Genomic DNA, 16,828 nt, shown 5'->3' with positions numbered 1-16,828 from the left:
TTTTAATTAATTTGTATAGATTGGCACCGTTAAAAAATGCAATATTATCTTTTTAGATTAATAAAGCTTCAACACTTCAGAGGGGACCCTAGTGAATCAGAGAGTATTAAATATTTTCAATATCAGTGAAGAGGTTCATCTTTGGTTTATTTACTGATTGACGACAACTTCACTTCAGACTTCAGCTGTGAACTGAATAATGAAATATGCTGATGGAATCTTATTGTTTTAAAAACGCTTTATTGAGTATCTCATTACTTAAAATACTGATAAAACTATAGCCAATCGAAGGTATTTATTCACAAAATGCTGGAGTAACTCAGCAGGTCAGGCAGCATCTCGGGAGAGAAGGAATGGGCGACGTTTCGGGTCGAGACAACTTCTTCAGACTGATGGAGTTACTCCAGCATTTTGTGAATAAATACCTTCGATTTGTACCAGCATCTGCAGTTATTTTCTTATACAAACTATGGCCAATATTCATTCATCAGTGGAGGCATGAAGCCGACCAAGACTGACAGCATCTACCTACTCTCTGGCATTGCACCTCCTGGAATCGGAAGAGCTGTAGCCATTCAAAAAGAACGCCTCAGACAATCAGAGGATGAAAGACACCCCCTACATGACCACCTTTTGTTGCCTCAGCGTTTGAAATCACGCAGAAGTTCCCTCTCTTCTGTCCATCCCCTGGACTGCAGTGGGTCGTCCAGAAGGCTCAAACTCTGGAAGAGGGACGAGAGAAATCTCCGGAAGACATTCACATGGCAATCGATCCCTGTGAGAAACTCCCACCAGGTTCCGACCAGTCTCAACAGACTGCGGACAGGCACGGGGAGGAGCAGATCGAACATGCTGAAGTGGGGATGCACTGAAGATGCGGCAGACTGCAAGTGTGGACGGGGCCTCCAGACTATGGAACATCTCCTGAGCTGTGACATGTTGCACGACACACGCACTGTAAAGGATCTTGCAGAGGCCAACCACGTGGCACTAAAACTTTGCTCGCTATATGCAAACAGTTGTGTGATGACACGGAATAATAATTCATCAGGGAAAGGTAATCTGTCAATATCAAGGGCATTTCCATTACGCCTTGTAAAGCTGCAGCATGTTCTGCAAAACTCCAAAGATTACACTCGTTAATTATGGATCTGATTAATAAATCAGATGTCGATGGGTCTATCATTGCTTAGTCCACAGGAGGGGAATAAATGTTGATAGTCAGTGAATGCATTGGGATGATGTCTGGGTTTGCAAGCATAACATATATAAATCGGTCTGCCTGAGAAACAAAGTCATTACCTTTATAATCACGACTTCTTGGAGGGATCTGGCAAAGCGAATCAATCTTTCGCAAATGTATACAACATTCGGGCCCAAAACCCATTTCCAGCTCTGAAAAAAGTACATACATTTTTTTTAAAACACAGTAAAAGACTTTAAAATTTCAAATTTTAAAAGTCTTTAAAATTGTATATTAAAATTTTAATTTTTAAATTAAAATATAGAAAATATTTAATTTTCTCTGATTCACTTGGGTCTCTCCTGAATTGTTGAAGTTTTTAAAATCTAAATAGATAATGTTGCATTTTTTAAAGGTGCCAATCTATACAAATTACTTTTAAATGCGGAGACAGAAATCAGCTTCATCGTAGGTTTGTGGCCAGCAATGATAAATCAACATTCATACTCAATACTGGCATTGCTTATACTGTAGGGCGGCACGGTGGCGCAGCGGTAGAGTTGCTGCGAATGCAGCGCCGGAGACTCAGGTTCGATCCTGACTACGGGCGCCGCCTGTACGGAGTTTGTATGTTCTCCCCGTGACCTGCGTGGGTTTTTTCCGAGATCTTCGGTTTCCTCCCACACTCCAAAGACGTACAGGTATGTAGGTTAATTGGCTGGGTAAATGTAAAAATTGTCCCTAGTGGGTGTAGGACTAGTGTTGGCGTGCGGGGATCGCTGGGCGGCGCGGACCCGGTGGGCCGTAGGGCCTGTTTCAGCGCTGCATCTCTAAATCTAAATCTACATCATCCCAGATTATTTGGGCCTCTGGCCACAAAAAACTCAAATAATCTGGGATGATTAGACGAATCTTACCCGAGACATCCCGTGTCTCAAGGGATAAGGGGAGAAAGCAGGAACGGGTACTGATTTTGGATGATCAGCCATGATCATATTGAATGGCAGTGCTGGCTCGAGGGGCCGAATGGCCTACTCCTGCACCTATTTTCTATGTTTTCTATGTTTTCTCCAAAATGCTACTTCCACACTCATCCTGTGATTGCATGTATACTTGGGAGCTCAATAGGGTTGCCAACTGTCCCGTATTAGCCGGGACATCCCGTATTTTGGGCTAAATCCGTTTGTCCCGTACGGGACTGCCCTTGTCCCGTATTAGGCCCAGGGGGTTGGGGTTAGGGTTAGGGTTAGGATTAGGGTTAGGGCCCGCTGTAGGTCCCGACGCTGTAGGCCGCGACGTTATAGGTCCCGACAGTTTAGGTCCCGAAACTCTAGGTTTCCGACATTTTAGCTCTGGACAGTGTAGGCCCGGACAGTGTAGGTCCGGACAGTGTCGGTCCGGAGGGCCGGGCGCCGCCTAACGGAGGTTGCCTAGCAACCCGCCTCCCGGCCGGGGCGGCCACCATTGGTGGAGTGAGAGCACGGGGCCACTGGCTGGGTGAGGTCACGTGGGGCGCGGGGCGGTGACGTCACCTTGTCCCGTATTTGGGAGTGAGATAGTTGGCACCCCTAGGGCTCAAGGAGCACAATGTCCTCGAGGTGTTCCTCTGGAGTGGAGGAGATTGAAGGGCAACCATGCCTAAAGGCTGCAGAATCTGAGGCTTTGACCCTGACGTGGGCCTGAAGTATCCTGATGCTATTCAAGATATCAGGATATCTTGTCTCACAATGACTCAGATGATCAAGGACATTCAGAAAAAGTTGAAGTACATGACATAATTTTGAAAATCCAACCTTATTGAAAGAAGATAAATTCACTAAAACATTAATTAAGAATGTTAATATAAACTGAGGGAAAGCAAACATCATGTTCGGCACAAAACTGTGTGCCGAAGGGCTTGTTCCTGCGCTGTACTGTTCTACGGCCTAAAAACACTTCATTTTCATTTTCTCTGCAGGTGAATGATTCAATTAAATAAATAGGGCATTGCCTGGTAGACCAGTTATGGCTATCAATAGCCATCATAACAATATATAACAGATGTGTTACTGGCAGCATTGCTGTGCCCACAATCTATTGTCATAGAGTCACAGAGTGATACAGTGTGGAAACAGGCCCTTCGGACCAACTCGTCCACACTGGCCAACAATGTCCCAGCTACACTAGTCCCACTTGCCTGCGCTTGGTCCATATCCCTCCAAACCTGTCCTATCCATGTACCTGTCCAACTGTTTCTTAAACGATGGGATAGTCCCAGCCTCAACTACCTCCTCTGGCAGCTTGTTCCACACACCCACCACCCTCTGTGTGAAAAGGTTACCCTTTGGATTCCTATTAAATCTTTTCCCCTTCACCTTGAACCTATGTCCTCTGGTCCTTGATTCCCCTACTCTGGGTAAGAGACTCTGTGCATCTACCCGATCTAATCCTCTCATGATTTTGTACACCTCTATAAGATCTCCCCTCACCCTCCTGCGTTCCATGGAATAGAGACCCAGCCTACTCAACCTCTCCCTATAGCTCACACCCTCTAGTCCTGGTAACATCCTTGTAACTCTTTTCTGAACCCTTTCAAGCTTGACAATATCTTTCCTATAACATGGTGCCCAGAACTGAACACAATATTCTAAATGCGGTCTCACCAACGTCTTTTTTTCCAACTGCAACATGACCTCCCAACTTCTATACTCAATACTCTGACTGATGTAGGCCAAAATGCCAAAAGCCTTTTTGAGCACGTTATTTACCTGCGACTCGACCTTCATGGAACCATGCACCTGCACTCCTAGATCCCTCTGCTCTACAACATTCCCCAGAGGCCTACCATTCACTGTGTAGGTCCTGCCCTTGTTAGATGCCCCAAAATGCAACACCTCACACTTCTCTGTATTAAATTCCAACAACCATTCCTCAGCCCACCTGGCCAATCGATCCAGATCCTGCTGCAATCTTTCACAACCACCTTCACTATCTGCAAAACTACTCACTTTTGTATCATCAGCAAACTTGCTAATCTTGCCCTGTACGTTCTCATCCAAATCTTTGCTGTCTGTACCTCCACTTGAAGGTAGAAGACAGAGGGTAGTGGTTTGTTCAGATTGGAGGCCCATAACAAGAGACGTGCTTCAGGGTTCAGTGCCGAGTCCATTATTGTTCATTATTCATATTTACAATTTGGATGTGAATGTAGGTGACTTGTTTAGTTTAGTTTATTGTCATGTGTACCGAGGTACAGTGAAAAGCTTTTGTTGCGCACTATCAAGTCAGCGGAATACATGATCACAATCGAGCCATTTGCAGTGTATAGATACATGATGAGGGAATAACGTTTCGTGCAAGGTAAAGCCACCAAAGCCCGATCGAAGATAGTCCGAGGGTCACCAAAGAGGTAGATAGTAGTTCAGCACTGCTCTCTGGTTGTGGTAGGATGGTTCAGTTGCCTGATAACAGCTGGGAAGAAACTGTCCCTGTATGTGAAGGTGTGCGTTTTCACACCTCTATACCTTTTGCCTGATGGGAGAGGGGAGAAGAGGGAGTGGCCAGGGTGCGACTCGTCCTTGATTATGCTGCTGGCCTTGCCGAGGCAGCGTGAGATGTAAATGGAGTCAACGGAAGGGAGGTTGGTTTGCGTGATGGTCTGGGCTGCCTCCACAATTCACTGCAATTTCTTGCGGTCTTGGATGGAGCTGTTCCCAAAATAGTGGCTAGTAAGTTTGTGGCTGACATTAAAAACCATCTGTGATCTCCCATATCCATTGTTGATTGAGGAGATGCTTGAGGAGATGCTGTTACGCCATTGATTTTCAGGCTTACCCTATTTACAACTATAGCTAGACTATCTAAGTCAACTTTCGGTGCCCTCCCTCTCTCACACTGTACATTATAAATTCTCTATTGCCACAAGGAGTGGGAAAACAGACTTGCTCGTGAGGTTTTCATCCAAAGACTCAAAACATTTAGTGAGGGCAACGATGAGACATAAGCTTTATATTAGATAAGGTTTGGTCGGCCACGGTTGCGCAGCGGTAGAGTTGCTGCCTTACAGCGAATGCAGTGCCGGAGACCCGGGTTCCATCCCGACTACGGGTGCTGTCTGTACGGAGTTTGTACGTTCTCCCCGTGACCTGCGTGGGTTTTCTCCGAGATCTTCAGTTTCCTCCCACACTCCAAAGACGTACAGGTTTGTAGGTTAATTGGCTTGGTGTAAAAAAATAATTGCAGATACTGGTACAAAATCGAAGGTAATTATTCACAAAATGCTGGAGTAACTCAGCATGTCAGGCAGCATCTCAGGAGAGAAGGAATGGGTGACGTTTTTTTTCGGGTCGAGACCCTTCTTCAGACTGATGTCAGGGGGGCGGGACAAAGGAAGGGTATAGGTGGAGACAGGAAGATAGAGGGAGAACTGGGAAGGGGGAGGAGAAGAGAGGGACAGAGGAACTATCTAAAGTTGGAGAAGTCAATGTTCATACCGCTGGGCTGCAAGCTGCTTGGTGTAAATGTAAATTGTCCCAAGTTTGTGTAGGATAGTGTTAGTGTGCGGGGATCGCTGGGCGGCGCGGACTCAGTAGGCCGAAGGCCTGTTTCTGCGCTGCATCTCTAAACTAAACTAAACTAAATTAAATTAGTCCAGTCGGACTGGAGTAGTCCAGTCGGACTAAAGTTACCTGTCCCAGCCATTCAATGTGATTATGGCTGATTTATCCCAGGCCTCATCCCCATTTCTGTGCTAATTTATCACAGTCCTCAATTTTCCGATCTTTCAAAAACGTTAGCCGCAGTTACTCTCATTTATCCGGCATAACGTATCTGGAATTTATTTTTACGAAAATAAGCTAAAAACTGGGTTTTTTTAGTTTATGTGTTAATCAGTTTAATCATGAAGAAATTGAATACTATTTACTTTCATACAGTGCACCACTACGTTGATTAGCAACAAAATCCTCTTTGAAGAGTTGGTACCAAGTGAAGATGTATGGGCGGCACGGTAGCGCAGCGGTAGAGTTGCTGCTTTACAGCGAATGCAGCGCCGGAGACTCAGGTTCGATCCTGACTACGGGTGCTGCACTGTAAGGAGTTTGTACGTTCTCCCCGTGACCTGCGTGGGTTTTCTCCGAGATCTTCGGTTTCCTCCCACACCATTCGGCCCTTCGAGCCAGCACCGCCATTCAATGTGATCATGGCTGATCATTCTCAATCAGTACCCCGTTCCTGCCTTCTCCCCATACCCCCTGACTCCGCTATCCTTAAGAGCTCTATCTAGCTCTCTCTTGAATGCATTCAGAGAATTAGCCTCCACTGCCTTCTGAGGCAGAGAATTCCACAGATTCACAACTCTCTGACTGAAAAAGTTTTTCCTCATCTCAGTTCTAAGTGGCCTACCCCTTATTCTTAAACTGTGGCCCCTTGTTCTGGACTCCCCCAACATTGGGAAGATGTTTCCTGCCTCTAACGTGTCCAACCCCTTAATAATCGTATACGTTTCGATAAGATCTCCTCTCATCCTTCCAAATTCCAGTGTACACAAGCCTAGTCGCTCCAGTCTTTCAACATATGACAGTCCCGCCATTCCGGGAATTAACCTAGTGAACCTACGCTGCACGCCCTCCTAACCCCATTCTCTTGCCTTCTCCCTATAACCTCTGACACCTATAGCAATCAAGAATCTATCTATGTGATAAACTTTATTCTTCTTAACTCCAAGGTGTATATGGATCTAATTTCTTAAGGTGCTCATGATAGTCAACTGCTCTCACCGCACGAATTAGCACAGTGTACCTCATTTGGATTGCCCCCAATGCCAGCATATCTTTCTGTCAATAAAGTGACCAAATTGTGCACAGTATTTCTGGTTTTGCCAGTACTTACTATAACACAACAATATTTCTAAACTAAACAATATTTCTAAGTCTGAAGGAAGGGTCTCAACCCAAAACGTTACCCATTCCTCCTATCCAGAGATGCTGCCAGTCCCGATGAGTTACTCCAGCAGTTTGTGCGTCTCTTTTCTAAACTCCAACCCTTTTTGTAATAAAGGCTAATATCCATTTACCTTCCTAACCGTTTGCTATACTGCCTGTAATCTTCCGAATTCATCTCAATAAAATAAGTTACGGGTATTTATCTAGTAATCTGGAAGTTATGAGTTGAGATATCATCAATTTGTATTTTGAGTTAAGAATAAATCTGATCATTTGTGATCACTTGGACAATCCAATGGATTGTTGTAAAAGGTAGCCACAAAAAGCTGGATTAACTCAGCGGGGCAGGCAGCATCTCTGGAGAAAAGGAAAAGGTGATGTTTCAGGTCGAGACCCTTCTTCAGACCTATCTGTTTATCTTCGGTTTGTCTATCTTCGGTTTAAACCAGCATCTGCAGTTCCTTCCTACATGGATTGTTGTAAAATCCTACTTGATTCATTGATTCATGAACGTCAGTCAAGGGAGCGCAGAACAAGCCAACATTCCAAGGCCGATTTTCCATGCCCTAGGTTTAGTTTAGTTTAGTTTAGAGATACAGTGTGGAAACAGGCCCTTCCGCCCACCGAATCCGCATGGGCCAGCGATCCCCGCACATCAACACTATCCTACACCCACTAGGGACAATTTACACATACACCAAGCCAATTAACCTACAAACCTGTACGTCTTTGGAGTGCGGGAGGAAACCGAAGATCTCGGAGAAAACCCACGCAGCTCATTGGGTGAACGTACAAACTCCGTACAGACAGCGCCCGTGGTCGGGATGGAACCCGGGTCTCCGGTGCTGCAAGTGCTGTAAGGCAGCAACTCTACCGCTGTACCACCGTGGCGTTCTCGAAGTTGATGGGGCAAATTGGCAGCATAAGACATGCACATGGTGTTTTTAACAAAGGAGCTTCTCACAGCTCCATTGCCAACATATGATATATCACATTGATGTTTAGTTCATCATTGCTTAAAGATACAAACTTACCGCTGGTTCATTTCCAGAGAATTCAGGGAAAGGGCATTCTGGGATATCTCCCCATTCCTCATGGTGATCCCTGCAGTATGTAACATTGTGTTTCTGAAGACTCTGAGACGTTTGCCCTCGAACGATACGCCTATAAACGGGATTATTTATTTCAGTGTTTGTAATTAATTTACAATTCAGACTTGATTACCATGTTTTGAAATGCTGATCCATGAGTCATAGAATCATACAGTGTGGCAACAGGCCCTTCGGCCTAACCTGCCCACACCGGCCAACATGTCCCAGCTACACTAGTCCCACCTGCCTGCACTTGGTCCATATTGCTCCGAATCTGCCTATCCATGTACCTGCCCAACAGTTTCTTAAACGTTGGGATAGTCCCAGCCTCAACTACCTCCTCTGATTCCCGTTAAGTCTTTTCCCCTTCACCTTGAACCTATAACTTCTTACATTTCCAATATTACTTTAACCACTAATAACTTAAGAATAACTATCATTGACATAAAATATATTCAGCAGAAAGTTAGGTTAATCATTTTCAATGCACGTGATGCAATTATTTATGTGAAGAAAATGCATAAACTGTAATCTCACTCCCAGTATAATAGTGTAAGAAAATAACTGCAGATGCCGGTACAAATCAAAGTTATTTATTTCACAAAATGCTGGAGTAACTCAGCAGGTCAGGCAGCATCTCAGGAGAGAAGGAATGGGTGACGTTTCGGGTCGAGACCCTTCCTCAGACTGATGTCAGGGGGGCGGGACAAAGGAAGAATATAGGTGGAGGTAGGAAGATAGAGGGAGATCTGGGAAGGGGGAGGGGAAGAGAGGGACAGAGGAACTATCTAAAGTTGGAGAAATCAATGTTCATACCGCTGGGCTGCAAGCTGCCCAAGCGAAATAATAATATATTAGTATAATCTCTTTTGCCTGTTGATAGCAAAAAGATTCATGAACAAGAAGACAATAAATGGAAGCAGAAGTAGGCCATCCAGATCTGCGCCAGTTCGGCCATTCATTTAGATTATGGCGTCACCATTTTCTGTCCCCATCCCCATATTCACCTTAATGTCTAGAAATACATTGATCTCTGTAGACAGTGACTGAGTCTCCATAACTCTCGGGGATAGAGAATTTCAAAGATTCACCACTGTCTAAAACAAACTTCACCTTGCCTTAATTCTAAATCATTCAACCCTATTTTTGAAACTGTGTTATTTGCTCCCTGGTTCCTCAGCCGAGGGAAACATCTGACTTCCATTTTGTCTATTAATCTCTTAAAGAATTTTGTATCTTGGTAATGAGATTATCTCTCATCTAAACTCTGGAGAATAGATTCCCAGTCTACTCGATCTCTAGTCATGCAGCAAACCTGCCATCCTTTCAACTTGAATCTTCACTGCCCGCCCTCTTTGGAAAGTACACACATTTTAGATTTTAGATTTAGAGATACAGCACGGAAACAGGCCCTTCTGCCCACCGGGTCCGCGCCGCCCAGCGATCCCCGCACTATCCTACACCCATTAGGGACATTTTTTTTTTACATTTGCCCAGCCAATTAACCTATACCTGTACGTCTTTGGAGTGTGGGAGGAAACCGAAGATCTCGGAGAAAACCCACGCAGGTCACGGGGAGAACGTACAAACTGCATACAGACGGCGCCCGTAGTCAGGATCGAACCTGAGTCTCCGGCGCTGCATTCGCTGTAAGGCAGCAACTCTACCGCTGTGCCACCGTGCCGCCCTTTCGTAGATAAGGAGATTAAAACTGTACACACTTGCAGCACCTCACTCAGGCCCAATGCAATAAAAAATCCTATTACTTCCTATTTAAGTTATCTTGTAAACAAAGCCATCTTAACACTTGCCTTCCTAGTTGGTACAAGTTGGCCTTCAGCGAAGGTCCCTACCTGAAACCTATCCATGTTCTCCAGAGTTGCCTGCCTGACTCCAACACTATTAGGGCGGTCACGGTGGCGCAGCGGTAGAGTTGCTGCCTTACAGCGAATGCAGCGCCGGAGACCCGGGTTCCATCCCGACTATGGGCGCTGTCTGTACGGAGTTTGTACGTTCTCCCTGTGACCTGCGTGGGTTTTCTCCGAGATCTTCAGTTTCCTCCCACACTCCAAAGACGTACAGGTTTGTAGGTTAATTGGCTTGGTAAATTTAAAAATCGTACAGGATAGTGTTAATGTGCGGGGATCGCTGGTCAGCACGGACCCGGTGGGCAGAAGGGCCTGTTTCCGCGCTGTATCTCTAAACTAGACTAAACTATCTTTTTTTGATCTTCACTGACATGTTCGTGCACACCAAGGAACCTTTGAACATCAATACCACTGAATCACTTAGGATTAGATAAATGCTCTGCTATTCAGTTAGGTGCAAGCCATATGTTTTCATATATATTCCATCTTCCTTCCACTGAGCTTGTCCATATTCCCTTGAAACGACTTTACATTTACTTCTGTGCTCACTAATCCACCTAGTTCAAAAATCATCAGCAAAACTGGAAATTATATCTGGTACTGACAGCCACTTTGTGAAAACCTGGGGCCTAAGCACTGAAATCCAGTAACACCCCACTGGTCGCAACCTGCCAACCCAAGGACAAACTGTTTATTCTTACTTTCAGCTGTCTGATAAGCAATTCTCCATCATTGCAATTCAATATTCTGCCTGGCCTAACCTCAATAATTAACCTGTATTGGAAAAATCCAAAAGCTGAAATCAAACCTTTCCTCCAATTCGACGACACTGAAAAAATCATTCACGCTTTCATTTCCTCCCGCCTAGACTACTGCAGCTCCCTATACACTGGGATCAGCCAATCATCCCTGTCCCGCCTGCAACTGGTCCAAAACGCCGCAGCGAGACTCCTGACGGGTACCCGTAAAAGGGACCACATCACCCCGATTCTGGCCTCTCTCCACTGGCTCCCTGTACGGTACAGAATCAACTTCAAGCTCCTCCTATTCACGTATAAAGCCCTAAATGGACACTCCCCCCCCTACATCAAAAATCTTCTAACCCACCTCTCTAACTCCAGATCCCTCAGGTCGGCCGACTTGGGGCTACTCACTATCCCGCGGTCTAGGCTTAAGCTCAGGGGTGACCGCGCTTTTGCGGTTGTAGCTCCTAGACTGTGGAACAGCATCCCTCTCCCCATCAGAACTGCCCCCTCCATCGACTCCTTTAAGTCCAGGCTCAAAACCTATTTCTACTCCCTAGCGTTTGAGGCTCATTGAGGAGGCGCTGTGAACTGTTTGTGTGCTACTGTATGTTTCATTTTTTCCTTAGTACCTAAACAGATGTACAGCACTTTGGTCAACGTGGGTTGTTTTTAAATGTGCTATACAAATAAAATTGACTTGACTTGACTTGACTTGACCTGTGCCCTGCGTGGGTTTTCTCCGAGATCACCTGGAGTACTGTGTGCAGTTTTGGTCTCCAAATTTGAGGAAGGATATTCTTGCTATTGAGGGCGAGCAGCGTAGGTTTACTAGGTTAATTCCCGGAAAGGCGGGACTGTCATATGTTGAAAGACTGGAGCGACTAGGCTTGTATACACTGGAATTTAGAAGGATGAGAGGGGATCTTATCGAAACGTACAAGATTATGCTGCCTGACCTGCTGAGTTACTCCAGCATTTTGTGAATAAATACCTTCGATTTGTACCAGCATCTGCAGTTATCTTCTTATACAAGATTATTAAGGGGTTGGACACATTAGAGGCAGGAAACATGTTCCCAATGTTGGGGGAAGTCCAGAACCAGGGGCCACAGTTTAAGAATAAGGGGTAGGCCATTTAGAACTGAGATGAGGAAAAACTTTTTCAGTCAGAGAGTTGTGAATCTGTGGAATTCATGATCACATTGAATGGCAGTGCTGGCTCGAAGGGCCGAATGGCCTCCTCCTGCACCTATTGTCTATTGTCTATCTTTGGTTTCCTCCCACACTCCAAAGATGTACAGGTTTGTAGGTTAATTGGCTTGGTAAATGTAAAAATTGTCCCTAGTGTGTGTAGGATAGTGTTAATGTGCGGGGATCCCTGGTCGGCGCGGACCCGGTGGGCCGAAGGGCCTGTTTCCGCGCTGTATCTCTAAACTAAACTAAAGTGCAAGCCCTTTCCTGCTCTCGCTGGTCCTAGCCACAGTTCAGTGGTCAAGAAATTACATTGCAGCATACATTGTTGTTAAAGATGCATTCATCAAAACAACATTCACACTGCAATGAATAACCTAAAGAGCTTTTATGTATTAAACTTTTATGCATTGATACTTTATTTACATTAACCCATTGTATGATAACTAAAAAGATAGACATAAAATGCTGGAGTAACTCAGCGGGTCAGGCAGCACCTCTGGAGAGAAGGAATGGGTGACGTTTCGGGTCAAGACCCTTCTTCATACCTTTATGAATGTTTGCCACTATGATAAAGATTTATTTAAAATTGCAAACGTATCCCACATTATTTCGTTTAGAGATACAGCGCGGAAACAGGCCCTTCGGCCCACCGGGTCCGCGCCGCCCAGCGATCCCCGCACACTAACACTATCCTACACACACTAGGGACAATTTTTACGTTTACCAAGTTTTACGTTTACCAAGCCAATTGACCTACAAACCTGTACGTCTTTGGAGTGTGGGAGGAAACCGAAGATCTCGGAGAAAACCCACGCAGGTCACGGGGAGAACGTACAATCTCCGTACAGACGGCGCCCGTAGTCGGGATGGAACCCGGGTCTCCGGTGCTGCAAGCGCTGTAAGGCAGCAACTAACGCTATTAGCCACCATTATTACCTATAAAGTAGTAAACAATTCACATATTATCTTGATCTATATTTAAGCAAGTAGAACATGTATTTACCCGGAACCATGAATGATGAGACCAATAAAGAAGATAATGAAGAGATGATGAGCGAACCAAAATACTTCATAAAATGACTTCATAATAATCTGTGTAGAGGAGGTCACCATCAGCACAAGAGTCACAGTAATAATGATGCCAGTCACTCCTGCTGTGCTACTTAACAGTTCTTTTGTTGGATTCTAGAAATATATCATGAACAAAATCACCAATTATATATAGAAACACAGAAACATAGAAAATAGGTGCAGGAGGAGGCCATTCGGCCCTTCGAGCCAGCACCGCCATTCATTGTGATCATGGCTGATCATCCACAATCAGTAACCCGTGCCTGCCTTCTCCCCGTATCCCTTGATTCCGCTAGCCCCTAAAGCTCTATCTAGCTCTCTCTTAAATCCATCCAGTGAATTGGCCTCCACTGCCCTCTGTGGCAGAGAATTCCACAAATTCACAACTCTCTGGGTGAAAAAGTTCCTTCTCACCTCAGCTTTAAATGGCCTCCCCCTTTATTCTTAGACTGTGGCCCCCTGGTTCTGGACTTCCCCCAACATTGGGAACATTTTTCCTGCATCTAGCTTGTCCAGTCCTTATAGATAACATCTTTTCTCTTTTTCATGGGAAATACTTTATGAAAAAATATATCTGAAATTCTAGAATGCCATTTGATGAAACCTAATGTAAGAACATAAGAGGCAGAATCAATAGTTAGCTTAAAGGCTCTCAGGTTTATTCTGCTATTTAATCATTTTATTCTGTATAGAAACATAGAAAAATAGGTGCAGGAGGAGGCCATTCGGCACTTCGAGCCAGCACCGCCATTCATTGTGATCACGGCTGATCGTGCCCAATCAATACCCCGTGCCTGCCTTCTCCCCGTACCCCTTGTTTCCACTAGCCCCTAGAGCTCTATCTAACTCTCTCTTAAATCCATCCAGTGATGGATCTTGAAAATAAAAAATAGACTGCAAATAGCTCGAGTAAAGAAAACAGGAAATGCTGGAAAATCTCAGTAGATTATGCAGTATCTGTGCCAAGAGAACAAGCTAATGTTGAAGAAGGGTCTCGACCCGAAACATCACCCATTCCTTCTCTCCTGAGATGCTGCCTGACCCGCTGAGTTACTCCAGCATTTTGTGAATAAATACCTTCGACTTGTACCAGCATCTGCAGTTATTTTCTTATACTAGCTAATGTTTCAAATGTGCACGGCAGATCCTCAGTCTGAAGAAGGGTCTCGACCCGAAACGTCACCCATTCCTTCTCTCCCGAGATGCTGCCTGACCCGCTGAGTTACTCCAGCATTTTGTGTCGACCTTAGCTAATGTTTAGATTTTAGTTTTTTAGATTTATAGATACAGTGCAAAAACAGGCCCTTCGGCACACCGAGTCCGCGCCGCCCAGCGATCCCCGCTCACTAACACTATCCTACACACACTAGGGACAATTTTTACATTTGCCCAGCCAATTAACCTACATACCTGTACGTCTTTGGAGTGTGGGAGGAAACCGAAGATCTCGGAGAAAACCCACGCAGGTCACGGGGAGAACGTACAAACTCCGTACAGACGGTGCCCGTAGTCAGGATCGAACCTGAGTCTCCGGCGCTGCATTCGCTGTAAGGCAGCAACTCTACCGCTGCGCCCATCGTTATGATTAACGATAATAACTTTCAAATGATTGCAAGGTTAGAATTGAAATCAGATGTTGTACACAAAATGGATAATCTATATCTTTGAAAAATGGGCACATTATTAATGCTAAATGTTGTCGTGATTTGTAACTTTCCCAACTTTCGTTGAATGTGGAGCCAACGTACCGTGTCATATGTTCTGATGGGGTTGAGGTAACTTTGACTGGAGTTTGTCCCGATGTTGGAAAGTCTGGTCAGTAGGCCTTTGGCTGCAGGTGAAAAGCCTTCATGGTATTGCTCAATATTGAACAGATGAGCAATTATATGAATAGCTAAACGTCGGGAAACAAATACTTCATTCATTACATTTTTGACTGTTGAAATGGACGTGTTCAATGGTCTAAAGTTTTAAAAACAAGGAATGTAATTTCAGATATTATATTGCAAAGTCAGGGACTTTGCTACAGATGCAAAATAACCTCTGAAAAGAAGGAACTTAAGATACTCCGTCTTAACCAACCTGATCTCCCGGTGGCTCAGCACTTCAACTCCCCCTCCCATTCCCAATCTGACCTTTCTGTCCTGGGCCTCCTCCATTGTCAGAGTGAGGCCCAGTGCAAATTGGAGGAACAGCATCACATATTTCACTTGGGTAGTTTACACCCCAGCGGTATGAACATTGACTTCTCTCACTTTAGATAGTCCCTGCTTTCCCTCTCTATCCCCCCCCCCTTCCCAGTTCTCCCACTAGTTTTCCTGTCTCCGACTACATCCTATCATTGTCTCACCCCCCCCATGACATCAGTCTGAAGAAACGTCACCCATTCCTTCTCTCCAGAGATGCTGCCTGACCCGCTGAGTTACTCCGGCATTGTGTGTCTACCTTCGATTTTAACCAGCATCGGCAGTTTTTTTCTTACAATTATAAACTTAAGATACAATTTGTTATTTATTAATATATCCCAATTTGCTAGTTTTCCTTTAAGAAAGAATTATTGCACTTGGCCTTGTACTAGAAACATAGAAACACAGAAAATAGGTGCAGGAGGAGGCCATTCGGCCCTTCGAGCCATCACCGTCATTCATTGTGATCATGGTTGATCATCCACAATCAGTAACCTGTGCCCAACTTCTCCCCATATTCCTTGATTCCACTAGCCCCCTAGAGCTCTATCTAACTCTCTCTTAAATCCATCCAGTGAATTGGCCTCCACTGCCCTCTGTGGCAGAGAATTCCACAAATTCACAACTCTCTGGGTGAAAATGTTGCTTCTCCCCTCAGTTTTAAACGTCAATTAGATTGTAATCTTGAAGAGACGTGGTCCTATCTCAGAAACACACACTTCAGTTTGTGCAGTGATTTGCCCTGAGTGTGAAATGATGGACAAGAGAACGTCAGCTCAAAGAACAGGTGTTGAGTGCACCATGATGTGGAAGAGCAACAGAGGAAAGGATTGGTGTCTTCTTGAGAAGTGAACCCTGGCTTCTCGACATCAGGACTGGGTTGATGACAATGACCAGGAAATCAAGAAGTTAATTAACTCTAAATACAATGAGAGGCAGAGATGGTCAGAACATTTCTCCCCCGGGTGGAATTTTCAAAGACCTGAGGGCCATGGTTTTAAGTGAGAGGGGCAAAATGTAAAGATGTGCAGGGCAAGTTTTTTTTAAACAGAGAGTGGCGGTCAGAAGGTCGTAAGTGATAGGAGCAGAATTAGGCTGTTCGGCCCATCAAGTAGAGCTCTGCAGGCTGCTGTAGAATGAAGAGATCTCAGAGTACTGGTGCATGGTTCCATGGAAGTGGCATCTGACGTGGACATGGTGGTGAAGAGGAGGTAGCCTTTGCTTGCCTTCATTGAGTACAATTGTTGGGGCATCATGATACGGCTGCACAAGCCATTGCTCAGACCACATTTGGAGAACTGTGTGCAGTTCCGGTCACGAAGCTACTGGAAGGATGTCCTATCTCCTTTCTGGAGTTGGTCTCAGAACAAGCTATAGAACCAGGAAGGTCTCAAGGCCCTTCTGTTCTCCCTTGGACTGAGATCCAATCGATTTCCTCTCCAATAACACTCGCCTCCACCTGGCAGAACTTGTCCTCTCCCTCAACAACTTCTCTTCTGACTCGTCTCCCTCCCTCCACGCTAATGGTGTAGCCCGGTGCACTGCTGTGGGCCCCAGCCACACCTGCCT

The 16,828-nt window shown here is 45.1% G+C and overlaps 1 protein-coding gene across 1 annotated transcript in view; it reads right to left on the bottom strand.

The window, feature by feature from the left end:
• Positions 1-16,828, bottom strand: part of LOC144596873 (NADPH oxidase 3-like) — a 56,362-nt gene that overhangs the window by 27,939 nt on the left and 11,595 nt on the right. Inside the window, exons 4-7 of the mRNA XM_078405736.1 lie at positions 14,822-14,967; positions 13,006-13,187; positions 8,139-8,268; positions 1,303-1,395 (exon numbers count right to left, since the gene is read on the bottom strand). Coding sequence (XP_078261862.1) covers positions 1,303-1,395; positions 8,139-8,268; positions 13,006-13,187; positions 14,822-14,967 — 551 coding nt within the window. The remainder of the gene's footprint in view (positions 1-1,302; positions 1,396-8,138; positions 8,269-13,005; positions 13,188-14,821; positions 14,968-16,828) is intronic.

Source organism: Rhinoraja longicauda, chromosome 9 (assembly GCF_053455715.1).
Source record: "Rhinoraja longicauda isolate Sanriku21f chromosome 9, sRhiLon1.1, whole genome shotgun sequence".
Classification (NCBI taxonomy): Eukaryota; Metazoa; Chordata; class Chondrichthyes; order Rajiformes; family Arhynchobatidae; genus Rhinoraja; species Rhinoraja longicauda.
This window is presented reverse-complemented; position numbering and strand designations above follow the sequence as displayed.